The sequence below is a fragment of the Cydia splendana genome, chromosome 4, assembly GCF_910591565.1.
Source record: "Cydia splendana chromosome 4, ilCydSple1.2, whole genome shotgun sequence".
NCBI lineage: Eukaryota > Metazoa > Arthropoda > Insecta > Lepidoptera > Tortricidae > Cydia > Cydia splendana.
Window position 1 is genome coordinate 12752919 of NC_085963.1, and position 20503 is coordinate 12773421.

A 20503-nucleotide genomic window follows, 5' to 3' on the forward strand; every position below is an offset into this window, starting at 1 on the left:
CCAATGTCCTTGAAATTGATGTTACTTAAGCAGTTTAAAAAAAAAGTTAAACCAAGATAATTCTGCAACGATTTTGATAACACACGCAGTGCACGTGTTATTTTAAACGTCAAAACTTCTATGAAATTATGATGTATAAATAACATTTGCACTAGTTGTACTGCGTATGCTATCAAAATCATTGAAGAATTTTTTTGGTCTAACTCTATTCATTCACCAGTCAAGCTAACATGTAGATACAGGGTCAACCAAAAACGCGAGCGCAGCGAGCGCGAAATTTTTTGTTAACAATATCGCAAGGCCGGGTACCGATCTTCACCTGGGCCTAAAAGTCCGAAGTGCCCCAGTGATGCGAACTTTCATGCGAAGTCAAAGCCGTGCTTCAAGCTTCAGGATAAGTAGTTGAGCACAGACTTCAACCATTGTCCATTGGATTAAAAAGCGAGACCACAGGCCGAGCATGGCACAGCGAGGCCAAAGGCTAAGCTGAAGTAGAGGACATGTGGAACACAAACCAATGGTAATTTGAGGTAAAAAGTGAGGCTAAGATCGAGCATTCGTATGAAAAACTGTACTGGGGACACTTTTAAGGGTTTTTTCTTCGTTTTGATCAATAGTCAGCTGTTCAGCCTCGCAAAATATTAACTATTGAGAAAATCAACTTTGCGGCACTAGTTGAGCGTAGCCTTAGCCTCGCTTAAAATTTGCCATTAGAGGTATAGGATATATAGGAAAATGACTGAATAAGTGAGTGAATAAGAGCGAAAAAGACATCGTTCGACTCGGGCCGAGCTTATACTCGGACAACTGCTACGTGCGACAGTGCTATCTCATTCACTCCGATACAATCAGACAGTGTGCGCGTTATAGGTGTTGACAGCCTCTTAAAACTGCGTCGACCGTCCAATGGCGCCCTCATTAGTGAAATTGTGTTTTATAATAAACCAATTAATTTCTGTACCTACATGTACCTACTGTACATTAATCAGTATATGAAGGTATTAATATTGTTGTCCTACTTATTCCCCAACTTTTGGTCTTTGTCCGAAGTACCATTTCGTAAGTTTCGGCCCGGCCGAAAGGTTCGGCCGTTTTTTGGCCGATACCGAAACTACAGCCGAAACATGATTTTTTGACCGAAACTGGCCGAAACCGAACCTTCGGTCGGACACTACTCTAAGAGTCCTATATATTATATCTATGTAAATATTTGTCTCCCCTTAACTATTATCTTAGCAGCCTTGAATAAATAATGATTATGTAATTTATGTATACATATATTATTTATGTCCTATTTTCAGTTTCAATGCTATAGAAAACTTAATCAAAGTAGTTTTGGATGCTTTATAAATTTTGCTTTTCTACTAAATAATGGAATATGTCAAGGTAACAACATGTATTAAGCACCATGTATCTGCACTTACAGCTGCACTAGCGATGAACATACATGCACTGCACCTAGGTCTAATAACTAAAAGTTGTAAAAAGTGGATCAGTGGCGTATTCCAATACTCGCCGTTTCCATTTTGCAACTTGTCTAAAGCTGAACAGTTCAACATCGTACTTACGAAGTTTGATGCCAACTAATTATTTTTGGACTACGGTCCAAAGGCATAATACCCGCATGGAGAGAATTCTCTATTACTTTCTCTGTTAACATCACTTTCGTACAGCACTGCACTCTACCTAAACAGCAAAATCCCTGCCCACTAAACTAGTAACAAACTAGTTTGTTAGTAAGCTAGATTTTACTTAGGTAACAGTACGGCTACCACCAGTTTTGACATTGACATAACGCTCACGTTTACGTAACTTACTTTCTATGCATCTCGCTCGTACTCGCATATGCGAGCAATAGTGCAAGCGAGATGTACAGAAAGTAAATTACGTAGACGTGAGCGTTATGTCAATGTTAAAACTGATGGTAGAGGCTCAGATATATAAGGTGTAAAATGTTCATTGGCACTCTATCACCTTGTGACCGGAAAATAGATCACAGATACAGACTGTTGTTGTTGCTTTCATCTCAGCTCATAAGATAAAGAAACTTAGCTACAATATTATTCAGCAGTTCGTAAGGTTAAATACGTCCGTCTGTCCGTCAGTGTCACAAATATTTTAAGTAGAAACTATTTTGGGACTCTTTAACTACGATTACCTAATCATAGAAAAAGTCTAACAAATAGTCAATGTAGATATTGGTAAGTAAAAACTTCATACTAAAATTGTTTTTAACAGGATAACTCAAAAGAAAACCTATATCCTCAATCAACCAAAGGGTGTAAGTGCTGGGTGCCGTATTTCGTATAAATAGCTCTTTGTATTTTTCCTGTTTCGTATCCTATATACGATCAAATAGGTACAATATACGGAATCCTTAATTGTGCGTGGTCTGACACGTACTAATTACAAAATTGTTTTTTTGTTCCTACAGCTTGAAATGGTGATGGTTCTCGCATTTCTGCATAAACAGTTTCGGCCAATTCAATTTCAAGTAAAGATAAAAGTCATATTTTCGTCATGACTGACAAGGAATAATTAAGTATGAATAAAACATCACTTAGATGTTTTGGCCGGAACTGTATTAACTATTAAACAGCTTTTAATATTAACTACATTTCACTGTACATACATACCTTATTATTGTTTATTTCTTTTTGTACAGACCTAGTGTACAGCAAGTTTAAGGTGGTGGATATAACAAACGCAAAGAAGGTGGGTACAATTTAACATTAAAACTGTTTTAACCTTTTGAACATCTGACAAACCCAAGAACGTCATGCAGCCGCCAACGCCAAAAATATATAAACCATACTGGAAACGTTAAAGGTTACTTTGATAACGTACGCCACAGCACTTATAAGCGTTCTTGGCGCCACGGGCACGACTTCTCGTAACGTCTTTAAGGGTTCTTGGTGTCAAAGGGTTAAGGAATTTCTTGCGATACTAATATGCAGGATAACTTATCCTGGTTGCAAGAATCGAATAGCAATATTAATGGGTAGGGATGAATATTAAAGAATTTAAAATATAATTTTGTAGCTCAGCGAGTGGAGGTAACCAAGAATTGTTTTTTGACAATTATGAAATGACCTGTCTTCAGCGGCCCGGTTTTTAAAATAAAGTCACCATCGCGGTCCGTTTCTACTTGAGAGTTATTAAACACTTAAGCAAAAAGCTTTTCGGTGAAGGAAAACATCGTAAGGAACCTGGGCTAATCCCAATAAGGCCTAGTTTCCCCTCTGGGTTGGAAGGTCAGATGGCAGTCGCTTTCGTAAAAACTAGTGCTTACGTCAAATCATGGGATTAGTTGTCAAGCGGATCCCAGGCTCCCATGAGCCGTGGCAAAATGCCGGGATAACCCGAGGAGGAAGAAGAAGAAATACTTAAGCAAAAAAATAAAATAGGTCGGCGGTCTGGATCCGGACCACGGTCCGCTATCTGGTGACCCCTGGTCTATTGAGTATCACAGTGATTTAATACTGTATTAACAATTCATTTCAGGATGTCAATGATAATGCAAATACCTCAAGTGGCATATTCGATACCAAAGTTCGTGATGGGTCTCGGCTGAGAAGTGCCGAATGAAAACCGCGGAAGTTTGATCAGCGCCGGAAGCTCGGTAGTTAAGTAAAGCTGCTGTAGTGACTTCAATTATTACAGGGAACTGATTACCTAATCTTGAACAATCTCATTGATCTGTGTATTTACGCAAGACAAGTAAATTAGTCCCACTGTTTCCGTTATTACTTTTTATTCTACGTAACATTGATGACTTATAGCTTCAACCATATAGATCTATTCTAAAATATTATTTAAAAACATTTACTTGGAATCAAATTTAAAACTTAATCTGATTCACACTCAGTACGGTGGTCTCAAACTGTACTAAATACTGAAACTTGTACCTATAGACTTAATGATAATTTGATGTTAATAATAATTTAAGTAATTTTATATTGTACATACCTACAAATCTGTAAATTTTTAATTAAATGATTTTAAATATATATATATATATGTGATTCATTAAGTGTTATACTTACCTACTTTTCAGTTTTCATCATTAATAAGGGCATTATAGGGTACAACTGTAAGAGAAAAAAAAGACCGGACAAGTGCGAGTCGGACTCGCGCACCGAGGATTCCGTACTTTTTAGTATATAATGTTATCGGCAACAGATATACATCATCTGTGAAAATTTCAACTGTCTAGCTATCACGGTTCATGAGATACAGCCTGGTGACAGACAGACAGACGCGACGGACAGTGGAGTCTTAGTAATAGGGTCCCGTTTTTACCCTTTGGGTACGGAACACTAAAAAGCATTATATATGAATACTACCTCATGCAGTTGATTAAGACATTTTAGTTGAAACATTAACTAAACGGTCACGGCATTTTTTTGATTTGTTGATATTTATTTCGAAGAAGGGTTACCTCGGCCAGAATAAATTAAATACAATATTTTATCAACTTTTTATTTATCTTTAAAACTTCAATTCACAGAAATAGAGAGCTTTCGAAGCGTCCCGAATTATAATTATTATGTATTTACATTAAAATCAAATGAGTCTTTAAAATTATTTAAAATGTGTCAAAACACAATCATGCCCATAATTATGTCTGCATAACCAAAATTGATAATTCTACACTATGACATTGAGTAATTCGATGTTTTGTGACGATAAAATTAAGAGCATTAAATACGTAACTTAGTAGCGATAACTAATTACTGAATGCTATCCTAAATAAAATACAATTCTAATTAAAAATGAGGTATGTACCAGTCAATACCATTACGTATAATTATGGAAAAAGGTTATGCAATAGTACTTGAATTTAATAATAGAATCATAGTTAAAATGCAAAATAAAACTTTTAGTTACGCACTTACTAGAGAAATCAAGTAACTCGTAAAATTGGTTGGTGTAAAACTTGGTAAATATTTTAAGTACCTAAAATGAAAGACCTGACACGATGATTTTGAATTTCGAGCGCTTGATTTCGTTTGGCTACCGTCAATAATATCTCCACTACTAGGTATTTAAATTCTACTAATAGAATTGAAAACGAATGGTCAGTACATTAATAGCACTAGTTTCCCAATTTCTATTGCTCGTATTTCAAAAATATAAATTCGTCGTTTTCCACAGATTTTCGAATGACGAAATCGTGCGCTCACAATTCAAAAATCGGCCCTCAAGATTTTTTGGGTCTTTTCAAATTTAATTATAAAAGTATCTAAATAATTAAATTTAAATCTGATAACTAACTTTAGGTAATTAAAAGCATGGCCTCAGAACATTGTTATTACTAAAATCAAGTATTACCAGCACACAAGTTGACTTTTGATGTAATACTATTTATTTAAATATTACGAACAAATTAGAAACCACTATTTTAATAATGTTAAAGGACTAGATACTTATTTGATTGTAATTAGGATTTTGTGTGACAATCCTATTAATGTTAAGTATTCAAATAATCAATGTGATAAAAGGCTATAAAACCAAATTAAAAATAATTAAAATGTAACCTATCACCTAAAAATGCCATATTGTCCATGTAATTCGAGTGAAAGTTAAAAGTAGTGATGTAATATGAACAGTCTTGTTTTTATGAGTAAATACATCCTCCTTACATTGTTATTTTCTTAAGTTGTGCACCTGATACTCAAAAAGTTAATATAAAGGGTGGTTAATATATAGATCACTGGGATGAATTAACTATTACACGGAGATCACCAAAATTATTTACTAAAATAAGTAAGAGTTAGATAAGTACCTACTCGAACATTACACCGCAAAGATATGGCACTATTTAAACAGACTGGATGCTGATATTAGAACATAGGTACCTATATAATTGATGAACAACCATTAAAATTTTGCAGAATAACTTCTGAATGTTGTGGTGTAGGTAGTTAATTCAATTTTCTCAAACATTCATGTTCGACAACAACTCCATTAAGCTTTTCAAGTTCACGATTTCGGTATAAAAGTGAATTGTATGCTCAAAATGTTTGATTTTACTAAAACTAGTAAACAAATTCGAAATAATGTCAAGATCATAAAATAAAATCACTAAGTGCAATGTTCAATATTCAATAAAATCATACACTGTTTCCAATTTTATGTTAAAAATTATAGTACCAAAGTTTGCCATCAGCACAAAATTTATGGTATCATGAGTAAATGGAAATTGCCATTTACATGAACATACATAGTTCGGCTTATCGTAAACAGGCACAACATAGGCACTATCTCCTTCTAAAGGCAACATTAAGAGTCAAAATACTATTTCTAAATTAAAACCAACTTATAAATTGTAAATTACTTTAACATGGCATTAATATTTCAGTCTATCGTTTAACTTCCAGAGTTTTTCCTTATAAGTGAAATTTAACATTATAATGTCATTTTGGAATGTAGGGCTCATAAAAAGAATGTTCAAAAGTTTATACTCTACGTTACGCACATAAATTTACAGCTAATTTTCTTTTTGATATATAATATTAGCTACTATAGCCAAACATATTAAAAACGAGAATAATTCGAATAAAAAGTTGTATAAAAATGGCACAACACCTAACACTGGGAATTTTTAGAAAAAATAATCTCAATGCATACTAAAACGAATTGGCCCCCTACGCATCCAGCTTACATTTTCGTAGACACTAGCAACTATAAGTAGCACACATTATCAAATTAGTTCAACCACCTAGTCTCATTTGATGAGAAGCCGGCGCAGGTTGGTCTTACTTTGTCTAGATCCAGCAGCACAAGTTTTCTTTTTCCTTTTCGATGGGCTGGGTCCTTCAAGGTCAAAACGAATACAGCTCTTACCTGGATGGCGATCGCAGGAGCAAAGCTTGCAGAACTGGTATGCGCAAGTAGCTCTTGTGCATGCTGCCCAAATCTCACCAGAAGGATCTTTTGTCACTTTAGCTGGCTGTTGACACCGCACACAGGCCAGTTGAATGCACACATCCAAAGATGCTGACTGCAAACAAAAAAATAATAATTTGTCATCCATGTGATCCATATAAATAAGCAATGCACTCATCCCTTTTGTTGGAGTTACACTCATAAAAGCATAAAAAAGGAAATTTTACCTTAACTTCTTGTAAGGAATTAACTAAATTCAATAGGGCTCCTACATCAATTAAAACACTTATAGATATTTAATCAATTTTTATCCTAAAGACCTCAAAGAGCAAATAGGTATACAGGGAACATTTTTGGGCACTGGAAAAGAAATGGGGCACTGAGGGCAGCTAGCATTAAAAACTGGTCAAAATTGATGATTTTGACCCTGACTGTACATTTTTTTTTCAAAATCTGTAAATGTCAGTGCCCATTATAAAAAATCCAGCCTGTAGGTTACTCATATAATAATCTAAAAATGCATACACAATAACAATTTCTAGGTAAAGTAAAAAGGTTATCAGTACCCAAGATCTTAACTCTATGGAACAAAAGAGAAGTGCAACTTTTTAACACATGCCAATTATGACCAGGTAGATTGATATGATTAACTCCCCACAAGGTAGGTCCTTTGATTTTCTTTTGTTCTTAGGAGATAAGTTTCACATTTGATGAAGTTCTAGTAATTCAAAATAAATTCCCAACCTTTTTACCACCAATTTAAGACTTTAAAGTTGTGGTATAACATTTTCTGTTGGGGGATCATGATGGGGGGTGTAAGAAGTTTGATATCTTACCCGAGCAAATGTTTTGAATCTCATGGACCGAGGAGAAGTTGGAGGGCTTCTTGGAGAGCTTGGTGTAGTTTGAACATGTTCAATATTGTGTATGTCCCTAAGTTTTCTTCTGATGTCAATAATGTTGATCTTAGGGCTACTTCTTATGTTCTCTTGGTTCTCCTTAGACAATCTCAAATAAGTCTTCAACTTTTCTCTGCCTGCCAATGAATCCGTGCAAACCCGAGACCATGTAGGGCTGACCAAAGAAAAGTTGAAAATGTCTACTGGTGACATAAACCTCAAAATAGTATCAATAACTGGTATTGAGCAGATTCGGTCGCTTAAGAGCTTGATGATATCAATCTTCTGATTGGGTTTATAGAGTACTGGAACAGCAGGACTTGGTGGTGGGATAGTGACTACTATCAGACTCTGCGGCTCACAGGCCAATGAGTGTGTTTCAAAATCAAGTTGTCTAGCAAACTTTTTAGGTTGCTGATTATTACTATTTAATGGCCTCAATGGACTGGATTTGTGGTTAGATCTTATTCTGTTTAACTTGCAGCTGCTTTTGCATATTTTCTTTATAGGTGTAGATGGGAATGACAATGAATATGCATTGAAGTTATAGATACTACTGGCGTCTTTGTAATCAGAACTTATTGGTGAGATTGTATAGTTGCCACTGTAGTTTCCAGATTCATTTACTTTTAACTTCTGTATTTGACCAGCTATTATACTTGTTGGAGTTGGAACTGATCCAAAGCTGTCATTGGGTTCTGTATCACCTGGATATGGGCGTTTCACACCTCTTCTCTTGAACCTTTCTGGGTAATTTTCACCATTATCTGAGAAATTGGTCAGATCGTAGCATGGTTCAGGATTATTGTTATAAAATCTGTGATGATTCCCTTTACCTTCACATATAGATGCTTGAACAATACCAGGATCTATATTCTCAGACGACAATTCTGAACAATCGATGGAGCCGGGAGTAAATGTATGGTATCCACTGTCTTCAGTTCTACAATAGTTGACACCATCGCAAGATAGCACTGGGGTGGCGGGCTCCATCATATCAGAAAGCGTATCCATGTTGAATGCAAACTTAAAACGAAAAATTGTTTAGCTGCATTTCCGCGCCAACTTCACGTGATCGAAGTAAACATTGCTTCCATCGGCGTCATGACTGTGTTTTACCTCTAACATAACATGCCGCCACAAAATGTATAAGTAGGTAAAAATATAATAACGACCGTAGTTGACGGTTGACTTGACACGACGCCGATGCTATCAGAACTTATTCGTTATTCGAAACCTTAGGACACTTTATTTGGTCGCAGTTTCAATCACTAACTCACGATATTTAATATAACTTTCTTTTAATTTATTACACACGCACTGAAGAGAGCTGATTTCTATAATTATATTGTTTAGAAGCGCGATTTTTAGCCTTGTTCCACAGACTCTTTTTTTTTAATCTTCGCTTGTCATTTTAAAGACATTACCAATGTAAAAAAGTTGTAAAGCTCTGCATACACTACTATAGTTGGTCAAACCAATTTGTCAGTCAGTAAGAACCAGTGTAGGGATGAATTTATAGTTTATCCCAAATATATTTTAATTACTCGCGGACAGAGCGACCGATTTTATTATTAGATAATATTCAGTTGTATGAGCTCTGTGCTGTGTAAATAATCCTAGAGCAGCTGTAAGCGCTGCGCGCCGTGCTTGACGGTCTAACGATCGACCCTCGGCTGCAGCGCTGACAGCGATGTATTGCGCCCGCCTCCCGCAGGCGCAGTGAGCCCTTAGAGACGAACTTTGTTATCGAGATGTCATACTAAGTTGCTTTTTCCCGTTAAATTTGTATTTCTGAATAATTGTTTGGCTTTCGCTCTCACTCCTTCTATTTTATATAGATGTGTATTGTGTGCCGTTACGGACAATAAATCGGTCTGCGAAAACGAACGTTTGGTGCTTATTATTTGCCCCTGCATCCGCACCCGCTTACCACGCCTAGCACAACTCTACCTTCCACATCTACACCAGGAAAACTATATTTATCCTTTTCTTTTGGGTGCTAGTACTAGTGTAAAATAAAGATAGTATGATTCTCTCTGACTATGTATGAAATGAGACAGTCCTTTGACAGACTATATAAGAAATTGTAGCAAGGTCTGTGTAGCCCTTTATATTTGTAGCCGACAACACTGCAAATCGAAAGTGACAGAGGCACTAAACGTCAAGCAACTTACGAGATAATGTGTGAACATTTCTTGTTTTATTTATTTATTAATAACAGTATTGTTTATTAACAGTTTATTTCGTCTTACTGAAAATAATCAGTTTCAACATGTAATCGACCTTCTATATTCTACGATATAAGAACACGTTTGTAACAAAATGACTAGCTTTAAACACTTGAAGTACTTGTGTAGACTTTGTGCGAAAAGCGATGAGTTTTGTAAGGATTTACTCGAAGAAAGCAACAAAAACGTTATGAACATGATAAGAGATTTTATTCAAATAACTGTAAGTATAAAACGTTTACAATTGTAATGGTCGACTTCTTTCAGTACCTTTTTTGGGAATACAAAAACCATCTCTTGTTTATGTACAAGTTGCTTCAAGCCAATCACATAATTCATTATATTCCTGCATTTTATTTATTATTTTACAGATAAATGAAAGTGATGATTTACCAACCCGAATCTGTCTCAACTGTGAAGAGAAAATGGTGTCCTTTCAATTGTTTGTCTTAGAATGTTATAAAGTCCAGGAGGATTTTAGAAAACAATTGGATAAGGAGCAGTTAGACATTTGTACTGACTTGCAAATCAAGCTTGAAGATACTACTTTAGACTATGGAGCATCACTGATAAAATCTGAGGTAATTATTATAATTATAGGTATTCTTTTGGTTATTTGCTAAATACCAATTTTATTAATGACTATTAATTTTTAGGTTAAAGATGAATTAACTGCAGAGGATATAGTGTGTAAGTATATTTTAAGACATATTTAATTATTTGTTATAATCAGTCATTGGTGTTTTGGTTGCAACCCGGGGTGAAAGGAATTGTTCCCAGTTCTACAGATTTCTTTTACAGAATTCCATGTCTACAGATTTCTATTTCTACACATTCCTAAGTGTACAGATTCCCAATTTTACAGATTTCTATGTGTACATAATTCCAACTCTACAGATTTCTATGTCTACATATTCCCAATTCTACAGATTTTCATGTCAACACATTCTTTATTATACAGATTTCCATGTCTACATATTCCCAATTCTACAGATTTTCATGTCAACAGATTCTTTATTATACAGATTTCCATGTCTACACATTCCTAAAACTACAGACTTTCATGTCTACAGATTCCTAATCACATTTCAACTAATTTCCTATTTTATTATAAATTATTTTATATAACCGCTTATTTAGATCGTTGTCTAAGTACTCACATCACAAGCCTTTATGAGCTTACCGTGGGGCTTAGTCAATTTGTGTAAGAATACCCTATAATATTTATTTATATTTATATAAATACTTTTTAATTTAACCCAATGTTTTTATTCGGTACAGTCAGCAAAGAAAGTGGTCTGCCACTTATCGACTCTATTGGTCAAGTAATAGAGTCGAAAAGTGGTAGACCACTTTCTTGGCTGACCGTACAATCGAGTTCATTAATACATGTATGAGCAATGCCGAGGTTTCAAAAATATCTTTACACTTTTATGACATTGACAATAAGGTGCAAAACTTTACATACTTTACATTTTGCTGCTCATATATTTATGAACTCGACTGTACCTAGGTGCTAATCATGAAAAATCTGTTGAGGAGGGTAGGGAATCTGTAGTATTGCGTATAAGGAATCAGTCGTATTAGGAATCTGTAGTATTGGGAAGCTATAGAATTGGGAATCTGTAGTGTTGGGAAGCTATAGAATTGGGAATCTGTAGTGTTGGGAAGCTATAGAATTGGGAATCTGTAGTGTTGGGAAGCTATAGAATTGGGAATCTGTAGTGTTGGGAAGCTATAGAATTGGGAATCTGTAGTGTTGGGAAGCTATAGAATTGGGAATATGTAGCATTGGGAATCTGTAGCATTGGGAATCTGTAGATTTGGAATTCTGTAGTATTGGGAATCTGTTGACATGTTCATAATTCGGTGAAAGACCTCAATTATATTTTAATGTCATACAAGCACTTTCAAAGGTATTGCGGGCTCAAAGGCCTATGCAAATGCATATTATTATTTCAACTTGTTATATCATGGTGTTGCATCCAAAATGCTGATCACTGGTTATTTTTAGTGGTGTACCGACTATTGATTTGGCCTAATCGGCACTCGGATGGCTGACTAGTCGGCTAGTCGGCCAGAGCATTAGTTTGGTCTAAGTTCGGTTCAAAGAAGAAAGAGGCTGGCTCAACTGGACTCGGCTGGAAAGAGCTGGAAGAAGCCGCTCAAGATCGTGACAAATGGAGGATTCTTCTGCGAGCCCTATGTCCCTAATGAGGGATAACAGGAATGCATCATCATCATCATCAAGTTCGGTTCAAATGCACTAAAAAACAATCGTTTTACCCCTTTCGTCGCGCTATTTATCATATAGTAACGCAAAAAAATTCAAGAAAAAAATCCTAAGGTTATGTTTCATACGACCACCGGACAATCGGACATAAAAAAGCGACCACAAGGTCAATAATTTCGTACAAAAGTTTTCGGTTTAGTCGGAGTATGTCACTTTCTTAGGAGGTCACTTTCGAGTTAAGTCACGTTCTGAGGACGTCACATTCTGAGTTTGTCTCTTTCTGAGGTCGTCACATTCTGAGTACGTCACTTTCTGAGAATGCCACTTTCTGAGGACGCCACATTCGGAGTTCGTAACTTTCTGAGTACGTCACTTTCCGAAATCTGTTGTTTCCGTGGCGCCATGTTGATTATTACTAATTAATTTACAATGACACTTGCGTCCATTATTTTTTTTCTATAAGAAGGGAGGGTAGTTCGACATATTGATGGCAGAATTATTTTCTAGCAGTTTCACTTTATTACCTAAGTAATAAAGTGAAACTGCTAGATTTTTTTAAGTTCCATGTATCACGGGTGTTACAATGCCAAGATAAGGGTTAAGATATTTTCCCGTTATCGTCTATAGATTCGTATTTCCCTTCAATGGCCACTGAAAAAAAAACAACCTGTATGTCATACATAAAAGCGGCCGTATGCCGTACAGCTGATTGCTGGTATCCATTGTTCGTGCAGGTATACGCTTAAATCTTACTACGAAAAAAAAAGTGACGTACTCAGAAAGTGACGAACTCAGAAAGTGACGTCCTCAGAAAGTGGCGTTCTCAGAAAGTGACCTACTCAGAATGTGACGACCTCAGAAAGTGACGAACTCAGAATGTGACGTCCTAAGAAAGTGACGTCCTCAGAACGTGACCTAACTCGAAAGTGACATAGTCCGCCTAAACCAAGTTTTCGTAAGCACCCTAAATAAAAATTTGGGTAAAATAGTGAAAGCTTATGAAAATATGTGCAGTTTATTTCTTTTTGCCCTATTTTTCTCTCACTTATACATACAGTGCCGACTAATCGCCCATTTTTTCCGACTAGTCGCCGACTAATCGCCGACTACAAATGAGGCCGGATAGTCGGCGACTAGTCGGTACATCCCTAGTTATTTTAAATCAAATGGATAGTTTGTATGTCACATAGATATTTTAAATCAGAGTTACTTTACTTAAGCTCGGTTTTCCTAAGATAGCAGTGCCGGCATATACTGCCCTCCTAAGCTAAAAAGCGGTATTTGCATTAAATTTTCATTGAAAATATGGTCTTTTAGCTTAGGAGAGCAGTATAGCGGCTGTCTCCATACAAAACAATATAGCTAAATAAGGATGAGTAGTATTTTGTATGGAGACGGCCGCTATATGACGGCACCGCTATCTTAGGAAACCAGAGCTTTACATTACCTATTAGATTATTTATTGTTTAGGTGCAATCACTTCAAATGATGCTTCATTGTCTGAATTTGAAGCAGTAGATTACAATGATGATATTGACATAAATGATGATGTTGATGAAGATGACGATGACTTGGATGATGTAGCAATAGCATCACTGAAGGAAATAAAGCAAAAGCGGATCAAAAAGAAAGTCATTTCAGAAGAGGACTCTATAAAGTTTAGTGAACTTTTAAAACAGCCAAACTTGAAAGTGAAAGATTTTGTTCAGTAAGTTTTATCTTATTTACCTATATCATCAATGATAATCTAAATATTTGACATTAAAGTTGTCACAGTGGTTAAGTGTGCAAAATTACAGGTTTTTGTTTTTTGCAGGCTGATATGTCATTTGTGTGGAGCAGAGTCCAATACATGGAGTAACTTGCGCGTGCATTACTTCAATAATCATAGAAGCAAAGTTGTAGCATACTGCCTATGTGGATATGCAATAAGATCGAAAAGCGTCCTCTATAAACATTTTTCTCAGCATAAGTTGGAAAGTAGAAAAATAAGGAGTGCTGAGAATTTGGTTGAAGAAAGACCAGAAAAATCTCAGTATTCAGATCTAAAAATTAATAACTTTGTGAAGTAAGTTTGCTGAAGGCAAATAATATGATGATGCATCTGTGATGTTTTTGTGATAAATGTATGATGTCAATTAAATATTTTCATTTTGTCAATTGTTAATCTGTTAAAAGTTGTAACTATTTCTGTTATATACTGTTCAGCTCAAATAAATTTGAACATGTCTTCAACTACCTTGAGGTTGGGAGTCACAGTTGCTATAATATGTTTACACTCAGTAAGGTGTTTTTTTTATTATACATATACTTGTTATTAATCATATTCGTTTTCTCACCTACAGTTTCAATTGCAACGCCTGTGATAAGGTGTGCTCCAGTTGGTATAGTCTGAAGTCACACTGTGAAAGAGCTCACAAGATTCTTCCAGTAGTGCATTGTGTTTGTGGCATTGCTCTCAAATCAAAATCAGTGCTCTACAAACATATAAATGATCACAAAAATCCTAATGTATTATCGTAAGTATATACAACTAGTCTGGTTGACTAAATATATGTTTATATTATTGGGAAACTAAGAACGAAGATTTTTTAATGATAATCTACAAACAAGTGTCTCAACTGCAGTACAACAAATATAATAAAGTTTTGATAAAAAAAAAACTAGTGTGCCTGAAAATTGCAGACACAACATGCAAGTTAAAACTGTTATAGGAGCAGAATTATGTTTTAAATCTTCATTAAGATATGGCGCAGCATAAAACCACAACATTCAAACGGAATTGCCAAAGTACAAACCCATTTTACGATACTCAATTATACTTGTGTTTTACTTTAAATCTCTTAAACAATTATTCGTTATTTTCAGGTGTGACAAATGTCCACGAATTACGAAAACCTTGGCAGCGTTAAACAAACATAAAATGAGACACGTACCTAAATCGGAACGGAAATTCACGTGCGAATCCTGTGATAAAATATTTAATACTAAGGATGCGTTAAAATCTCATGAACGGTCACACATTCCAATAGAAGATAGGAAAATTTACCACTGTGGTATTTGTAACATGAAGTAAGTTTGAATACATAGCTATAACCGAACTAGATTTATAAACTATAGATATAGAAGAAACTTATATAGAGCAGACAATTAAATTTGTAACTATACCCTAACTAATCATTTATATATTTTAATTGATATGTATGATAAAAAACTTTCTACACTGCCTTTTCCACCTTGTAATAATATTTAAAACATCCTTACCGTTGCATTAGCCGTTAACTTTCTTTTTATGCTTTATTTCTGCAGCTTATAAGAGTCATAAGTGCCGACTGGTTGCCAATTCTCGCGAAGATATTGTATTAATGTATGATGTTATCGCTAGGTTCACAACCCGATCGTCAGCGGCGTCGCACAAGCGCGTGGTACACGACAAAATCAAGAGTTATGTGTGCGATCTGTGCGGCTACGCGTGCGGCACCAACGGCGAGCTGCGGCAACATCGCGCCATACACTCCGAGGACAAGCCCTTTGTGTGCAGGAAGTGCTCCAAGCCGTAAGTCTTCTTCTAGTAGTACACCAAGACAAGGCGTGGTATAAGATCAAGAGTTATGTATGCGATCTGTGCGGCTACGCGTGCGGCACCAAGGGCGAGCTGCGGCAGCATCGCGCCATACACTCCGATGACAAGCCCTTTGTGTGCAGGAAGTGCTCCAAGCGACTGCGTGTGTACGTTAAATTGAGGTTGGATCAACTATTTGTTATTATTATGTCCCATCATCCTGGAGGATATCGGAACATCACAGTATGTCGGGTTAAAATGTTTAAAGGCTTGTAACACAACTACATAGTACTGACATACTAGGTGGCCCAAGATGGAGTAGATTTGTAATACAACAGTATTCAAAGAGTAATCCGAGGAAAGATACCGTAGGTATGACGAGTGCCGAAAAAATGGTGACCCACCCACCCCATGCACTAACGACACTAGATGTAAGTACCTAACATGTATGTAATGTTAAGAATATTAGTAAAATCCGGTCACTTTAAACTGACTGTTTTGTTGCAGATTCAAAACTTACTCGAATCTCAAAACTCACATGGACATCCACGAAGAAACTTCGTACCCGTGTTACGTGTGCAGCCGCGTGCTGAACAGCCGTCGGACGCTGAGGAAGCATCTGCTCGTACATGAAGACAAGTGCCGGCACGTCTGCTCGTATTGCAATAAGGCCTTCAAGAGGAGGCAGACGTTGAAGGTACCCTCTTTCTCATTCTTGAAATAGTTATAAAAATGTCGTTGAAATGTCTTGAGTTGAAACTTTATTGGCATATTTAGCTATTATAGTCTCGTGGCAAGAACACCAAAGTCGGATAAGTTCTGGGAAATGTCAGAAATAAATCACAGGCATTTGAATTGTTTCCATTTTGAGAAGTTCCCCATGAGAAAATTTTAAGTTATTTCCAACGTATACGTTGCCATTTTGCCTTATCTGATATCACACGTGTATTTCCCAATTGCCTAGGTCCACATGTATACTCACACGGGTGACAAGCCGCTGACGTGCAAATGGTGCGACGAGCGGTTCGCGTACGCGTCCACTCTACGATCGCACCGCCTGCGATGCCACCCCGACAAGATGGCCGCGCAGATGAACGAGCAGTACGTCTACCGGCACGTCAACATCCTGCAGCAGGTACGTCACGTGCGTGTAGTGTGCTGTCGACCGAGGCGGTTGTACGCGTCCACTTTACGATCGCACCGCCTGCGATGCCACCCCGACAAGATGGCGGCGCAGATGAACGAGCAGTACGTCTACCGGCACGTCAACATCCTGCAGCAGGTACGTCACGTGCGTGTAGTGTGCTGTCGACCGCGGCGGTTGTACGCGTCCACTTTACGATCGCACCACTTGCGATGCTATCCAGACAAAATAGCGGTGCAGCTGAACTACCAGTACATCTACCGGCACGTCAACAACCTGCAGCAGGTACGTCACGTGAGTGTAGTGTACTTTCGACCAAGGCAGTCGTACGCGTTCAATTTACGATCGCACCGCCTGCGCTGCTATCCAGTCAACATCCTCAAGTGAGCATCAGCTGGTTCAGTTGCCCACTCCACTAAATACCCTTCTAACAATAATACATCACAGAGAAGTTAACTAACAGACTCCGCTGTAGCACGAGTTACAAAAAATGCAGAGCTAGCGAGCAAAAACTTAAAAATTATAATGGATCAACTATTAAATTAAACACCCGAATTGCTATGTGCGGCAAGCTTTAACATGTGATCCAGTTAAAACTGCAGACAGCAGTTCTGCCTAACAAATATCCACAAAAGATAACTCGCATGCGATAAGAGTTGCAATCTCGTTTGAAGTCTTCAAACTATTAGTCAAGATCGTGACCGAGATTGGACGAATCGAGATTTCCTGCTGACGCGATTGAATCTCGTAGCTGGTTTGTTACTGTGCACACCGTTGTATGGGGACCTTGCACTTTGAGACTATGCGCTGAAACTTGGCACAGTTGATTCTTAGCTGGTCTTGAGCAGAAACAGACCGGTAGACATCGAGAGCCACGTCTCATTTAGTGGGGGGGAGGGGGAAGTTCGACGCCGCCGCGCTTCACTTGGAGCAACATTTCTCTAAAACTATACCTATTAGGGCTTGTAATATATCATTTTCGGATAAATTAAGGATGAGGAATCTAGTTTTGGAACAAAAACAATGCACTTTCTAACAAAAAAAAAAGCATAAAGTAAAAGAGACAAAAAAACTTATTTTTGATTTTTTCATAATTACCAATTTTTTAAAAAGTGTAGCAGGAATCTGAAAACAAAAAATACAGTCGTAAAGCTACACTTATTACGTTTAAGAAAATATATAGTTTATTATACAAAACTGTTGATAAATGGGAGATAAAAAATAATATTAAGCGTGGCTCAGAGTGATCTCAATACAAAATATTATGAATGTGGGAAAGTTACTTATAATTTGTTCTACAATCGTTTATTTTTGCCCACGGCAAAAAAAAAATCTTTTACGTAAATAATCTGTTTCAGATTTCTTATAAAATAAGTGCTATTTTTTTCGCTACCATCAATATTTAAAAAAAATATTGAAGGGAGATAATAAATACTTAGGTCCCCTTTTTTAGTAATTCGTAAATAACTCGTAAACGATGGCCAATAGCAAAAAATGTATTATTACATGAATAATTTACATAAAATTTCCTACAAAAAAGGTTATTCAAACTTTTTCGCTAGGGTCAAAAAAGCTTTAAAAAAGTTACACCAAGACTGTAATTATCAAAGTGTACATTTATAATGTAACTCCTTTGTGGCGTAGACATCGTTCTGAATATTCACATAGAGCTAGAATGATAAAGCTGCCGCTGTCCGCGCCGCCCCGCCTGTCCCGCGAGCTCGTCTCGTATGTCTCTCTGACTTTACTTTGTTTTCCTCTAGAATAAATTACGCCCATTGTATGTATTAGATAGTTTCAAAGTCACCCTTTGTGTAGACTTGTTTAAACTTTTGCTTGTTTGCCGAAAACTCGTAAATTGTATAAAGTTACTAATTGTACTCGGAAAAGTTTTACGGCAGCTTGTTAAAATGTACCTAAGTAAGCAAATATTATTATAAGTTATTTATTTTCAGGATTACATCAAAGCTGACGTCGCCGCGATTAACGCGAAAAATGAAGTAGAGGCTATGTAAAGAATAAGTTTAGTATTCCGCCAGCTGATTCTATGTAAGGTATTAATAATTTTTACATGTTAATATTATAGCCATTTTGGTTTCACTGATAATAAATAATTTATCTCAATTAGAGTGAGTAGTTTTCGTTAATCGTGGTATTTTATCCCCATATTGCATAGCTTTCCCCTTGGGAGGTCAAGTATAAAAAATAGTGCTTATTTTTAGGATAAGTTTCCTGTGCAACTTTAAGGGGCCCACAGATTACCAATTCGCCGGACCCGGACGATATCAGCCTGTCAGTTGTTCGGAGCTGTCAAGTTTTGCATTTAACTGACAGGTTGATACCATCCGGCGAACTGGTAATCAGTGGGCCTCTTTAGAATGCAACTGGGAAGGCACTAAGAGGAGAAGAGTACCTACCTACTTAGTAGTATTTATTTTTATTATTGGTTGTCTCATATATATTTCAATACGCGTCAATAGAGTCGCGCTGTAGTGAGAAAAATGGGTCGCCTATTGTGGGCGGTTTTCATTGATCTAAATGCAGCGCTGAAATGAAGCGAGCGCTTTAAAGCAAACCATTTGTTTGCTCCGTGCCTTCACTGCACCGGGCTGACGTAAAACTACTTCTTAGGAAATGTAAACGTTTTTAAATCTGTTCTATTCAGACCCAAGTCTTTTTAATATCGTCTTTTCTGATGACTTCTGGCAAAAATTATTGTTAAAAACTTATATTTGTGTTTTATCAAATACAGGTAAGGTATTCAAAGCATACCTAATAGATTTACAACGACGCGGCCTATTTATTTACATAAACAGATACCACAGAACACCGCCTCTAGAAACCTAATATTGGCCATTTTGTTCCCGACGCAAATCACCAAACTGTGAGGTGCGGGAGGGGTGCCCACGGCGTTGCGATTGGTCGTTTTAAACATGGCGCGCTGACACGTGTAAATGTAGGGATGGGACATGTTCATTACAGGTAGTGGGTACTGCTACCAGTGACATCGAAATTTATTGTGGTAAAATTGTTACCAATTTAGTATACTTAGAGCATGGTCTAATAAAACATGGTCTTCTATTTCCCAGAGTGACACGGGCCTACGTCACAATAACATTGCCACTTTATTTCAACATAACATGTTACATGGGTACATTATACCTATGGTTAATAAGTTAAAATATTTCTTTATAATATTATAATTTTCATTTATATGTATTTTGCGCTGTCACATTTGACAATTCGGATCTAGATAACTTCATGCCCTGACCGTCATCCTTGTCGAACGCGTGTTAATTGTTATTTCCTTCTCGCTCAGTGTCAGCAGTCGCAGTGTTTTCCAAACTTTTCACGCCGTAAGCTTGGTAATTAATGTGTAACTGTGAATTAGTTTTTCAAACGTTTGTCTTGTATAGATAAATAAAGTTTAATTTAATACATTAGATTTGTTTTATTTTACTATGTTTCTACATGAATAACTTAAAATTAATGCAGTTAAAATAATTTTCACCGTTGGTTAAAATTCTCCCACATTTTAAAGTT

At 36.6% G+C, this 20503-nt stretch overlaps 3 protein-coding genes across 4 annotated transcripts in view; 2 read left to right on the forward strand and 1 right to left on the reverse strand.

Moving 5' to 3' along the window:
* Positions 1-4010, forward strand: part of LOC134789929 (sphingomyelin phosphodiesterase) — a 34064-nt gene extending 30054 nt beyond the window's left edge. Inside the window, exons 12-13 of one of the 2 annotated variants that reach the window (XM_063760653.1) lie at positions 2666-2715; positions 3505-4010. In XM_063760653.1, the coding sequence (XP_063616723.1) occupies positions 2666-2687 (22 nt within the window). In that variant the 3' untranslated portion in view covers positions 2688-2715; positions 3505-4010. The remainder of the gene's footprint in view (positions 1-2665; positions 2716-3504) is intronic. The other variant, XM_063760651.1, reaches the window with a different exon arrangement.
* A 456-nt stretch (positions 4011-4466) lies between these two features.
* On the reverse strand, positions 4467-9133 carry LOC134789889 (uncharacterized). The gene is made up of 2 exons (XM_063760564.1): positions 7728-9133; positions 4467-7006 (listed from the first exon to the last, which is right to left on the reverse strand). Exons 1-2 carry the CDS (start codon positions 8802-8804, stop codon positions 6731-6733), a joined length of 1353 nt encoding a protein of 450 aa, XP_063616634.1. The 5' UTR covers positions 8805-9133; the 3' UTR covers positions 4467-6730.
* An 804-nt stretch (positions 9134-9937) lies between these two features.
* LOC134789890 (zinc finger protein 718-like) lies at positions 9938-19086 on the forward strand. The gene is made up of 11 exons (XM_063760565.1): positions 9938-10244; positions 10393-10602; positions 10678-10711; positions 13725-13962; positions 14071-14322; positions 14600-14773; positions 15123-15326; positions 15640-15810; positions 16324-16513; positions 16781-17098; positions 18916-19086. The coding sequence occupies exons 1-11, from the start codon at positions 10116-10118 to the stop codon at positions 18973-18975; spliced, it is 1980 nt and encodes a 659-aa protein (XP_063616635.1). The 5' UTR covers positions 9938-10115; the 3' UTR covers positions 18976-19086.
* The last annotated feature ends 1417 nt before the right edge of the window (positions 19087-20503 follow it).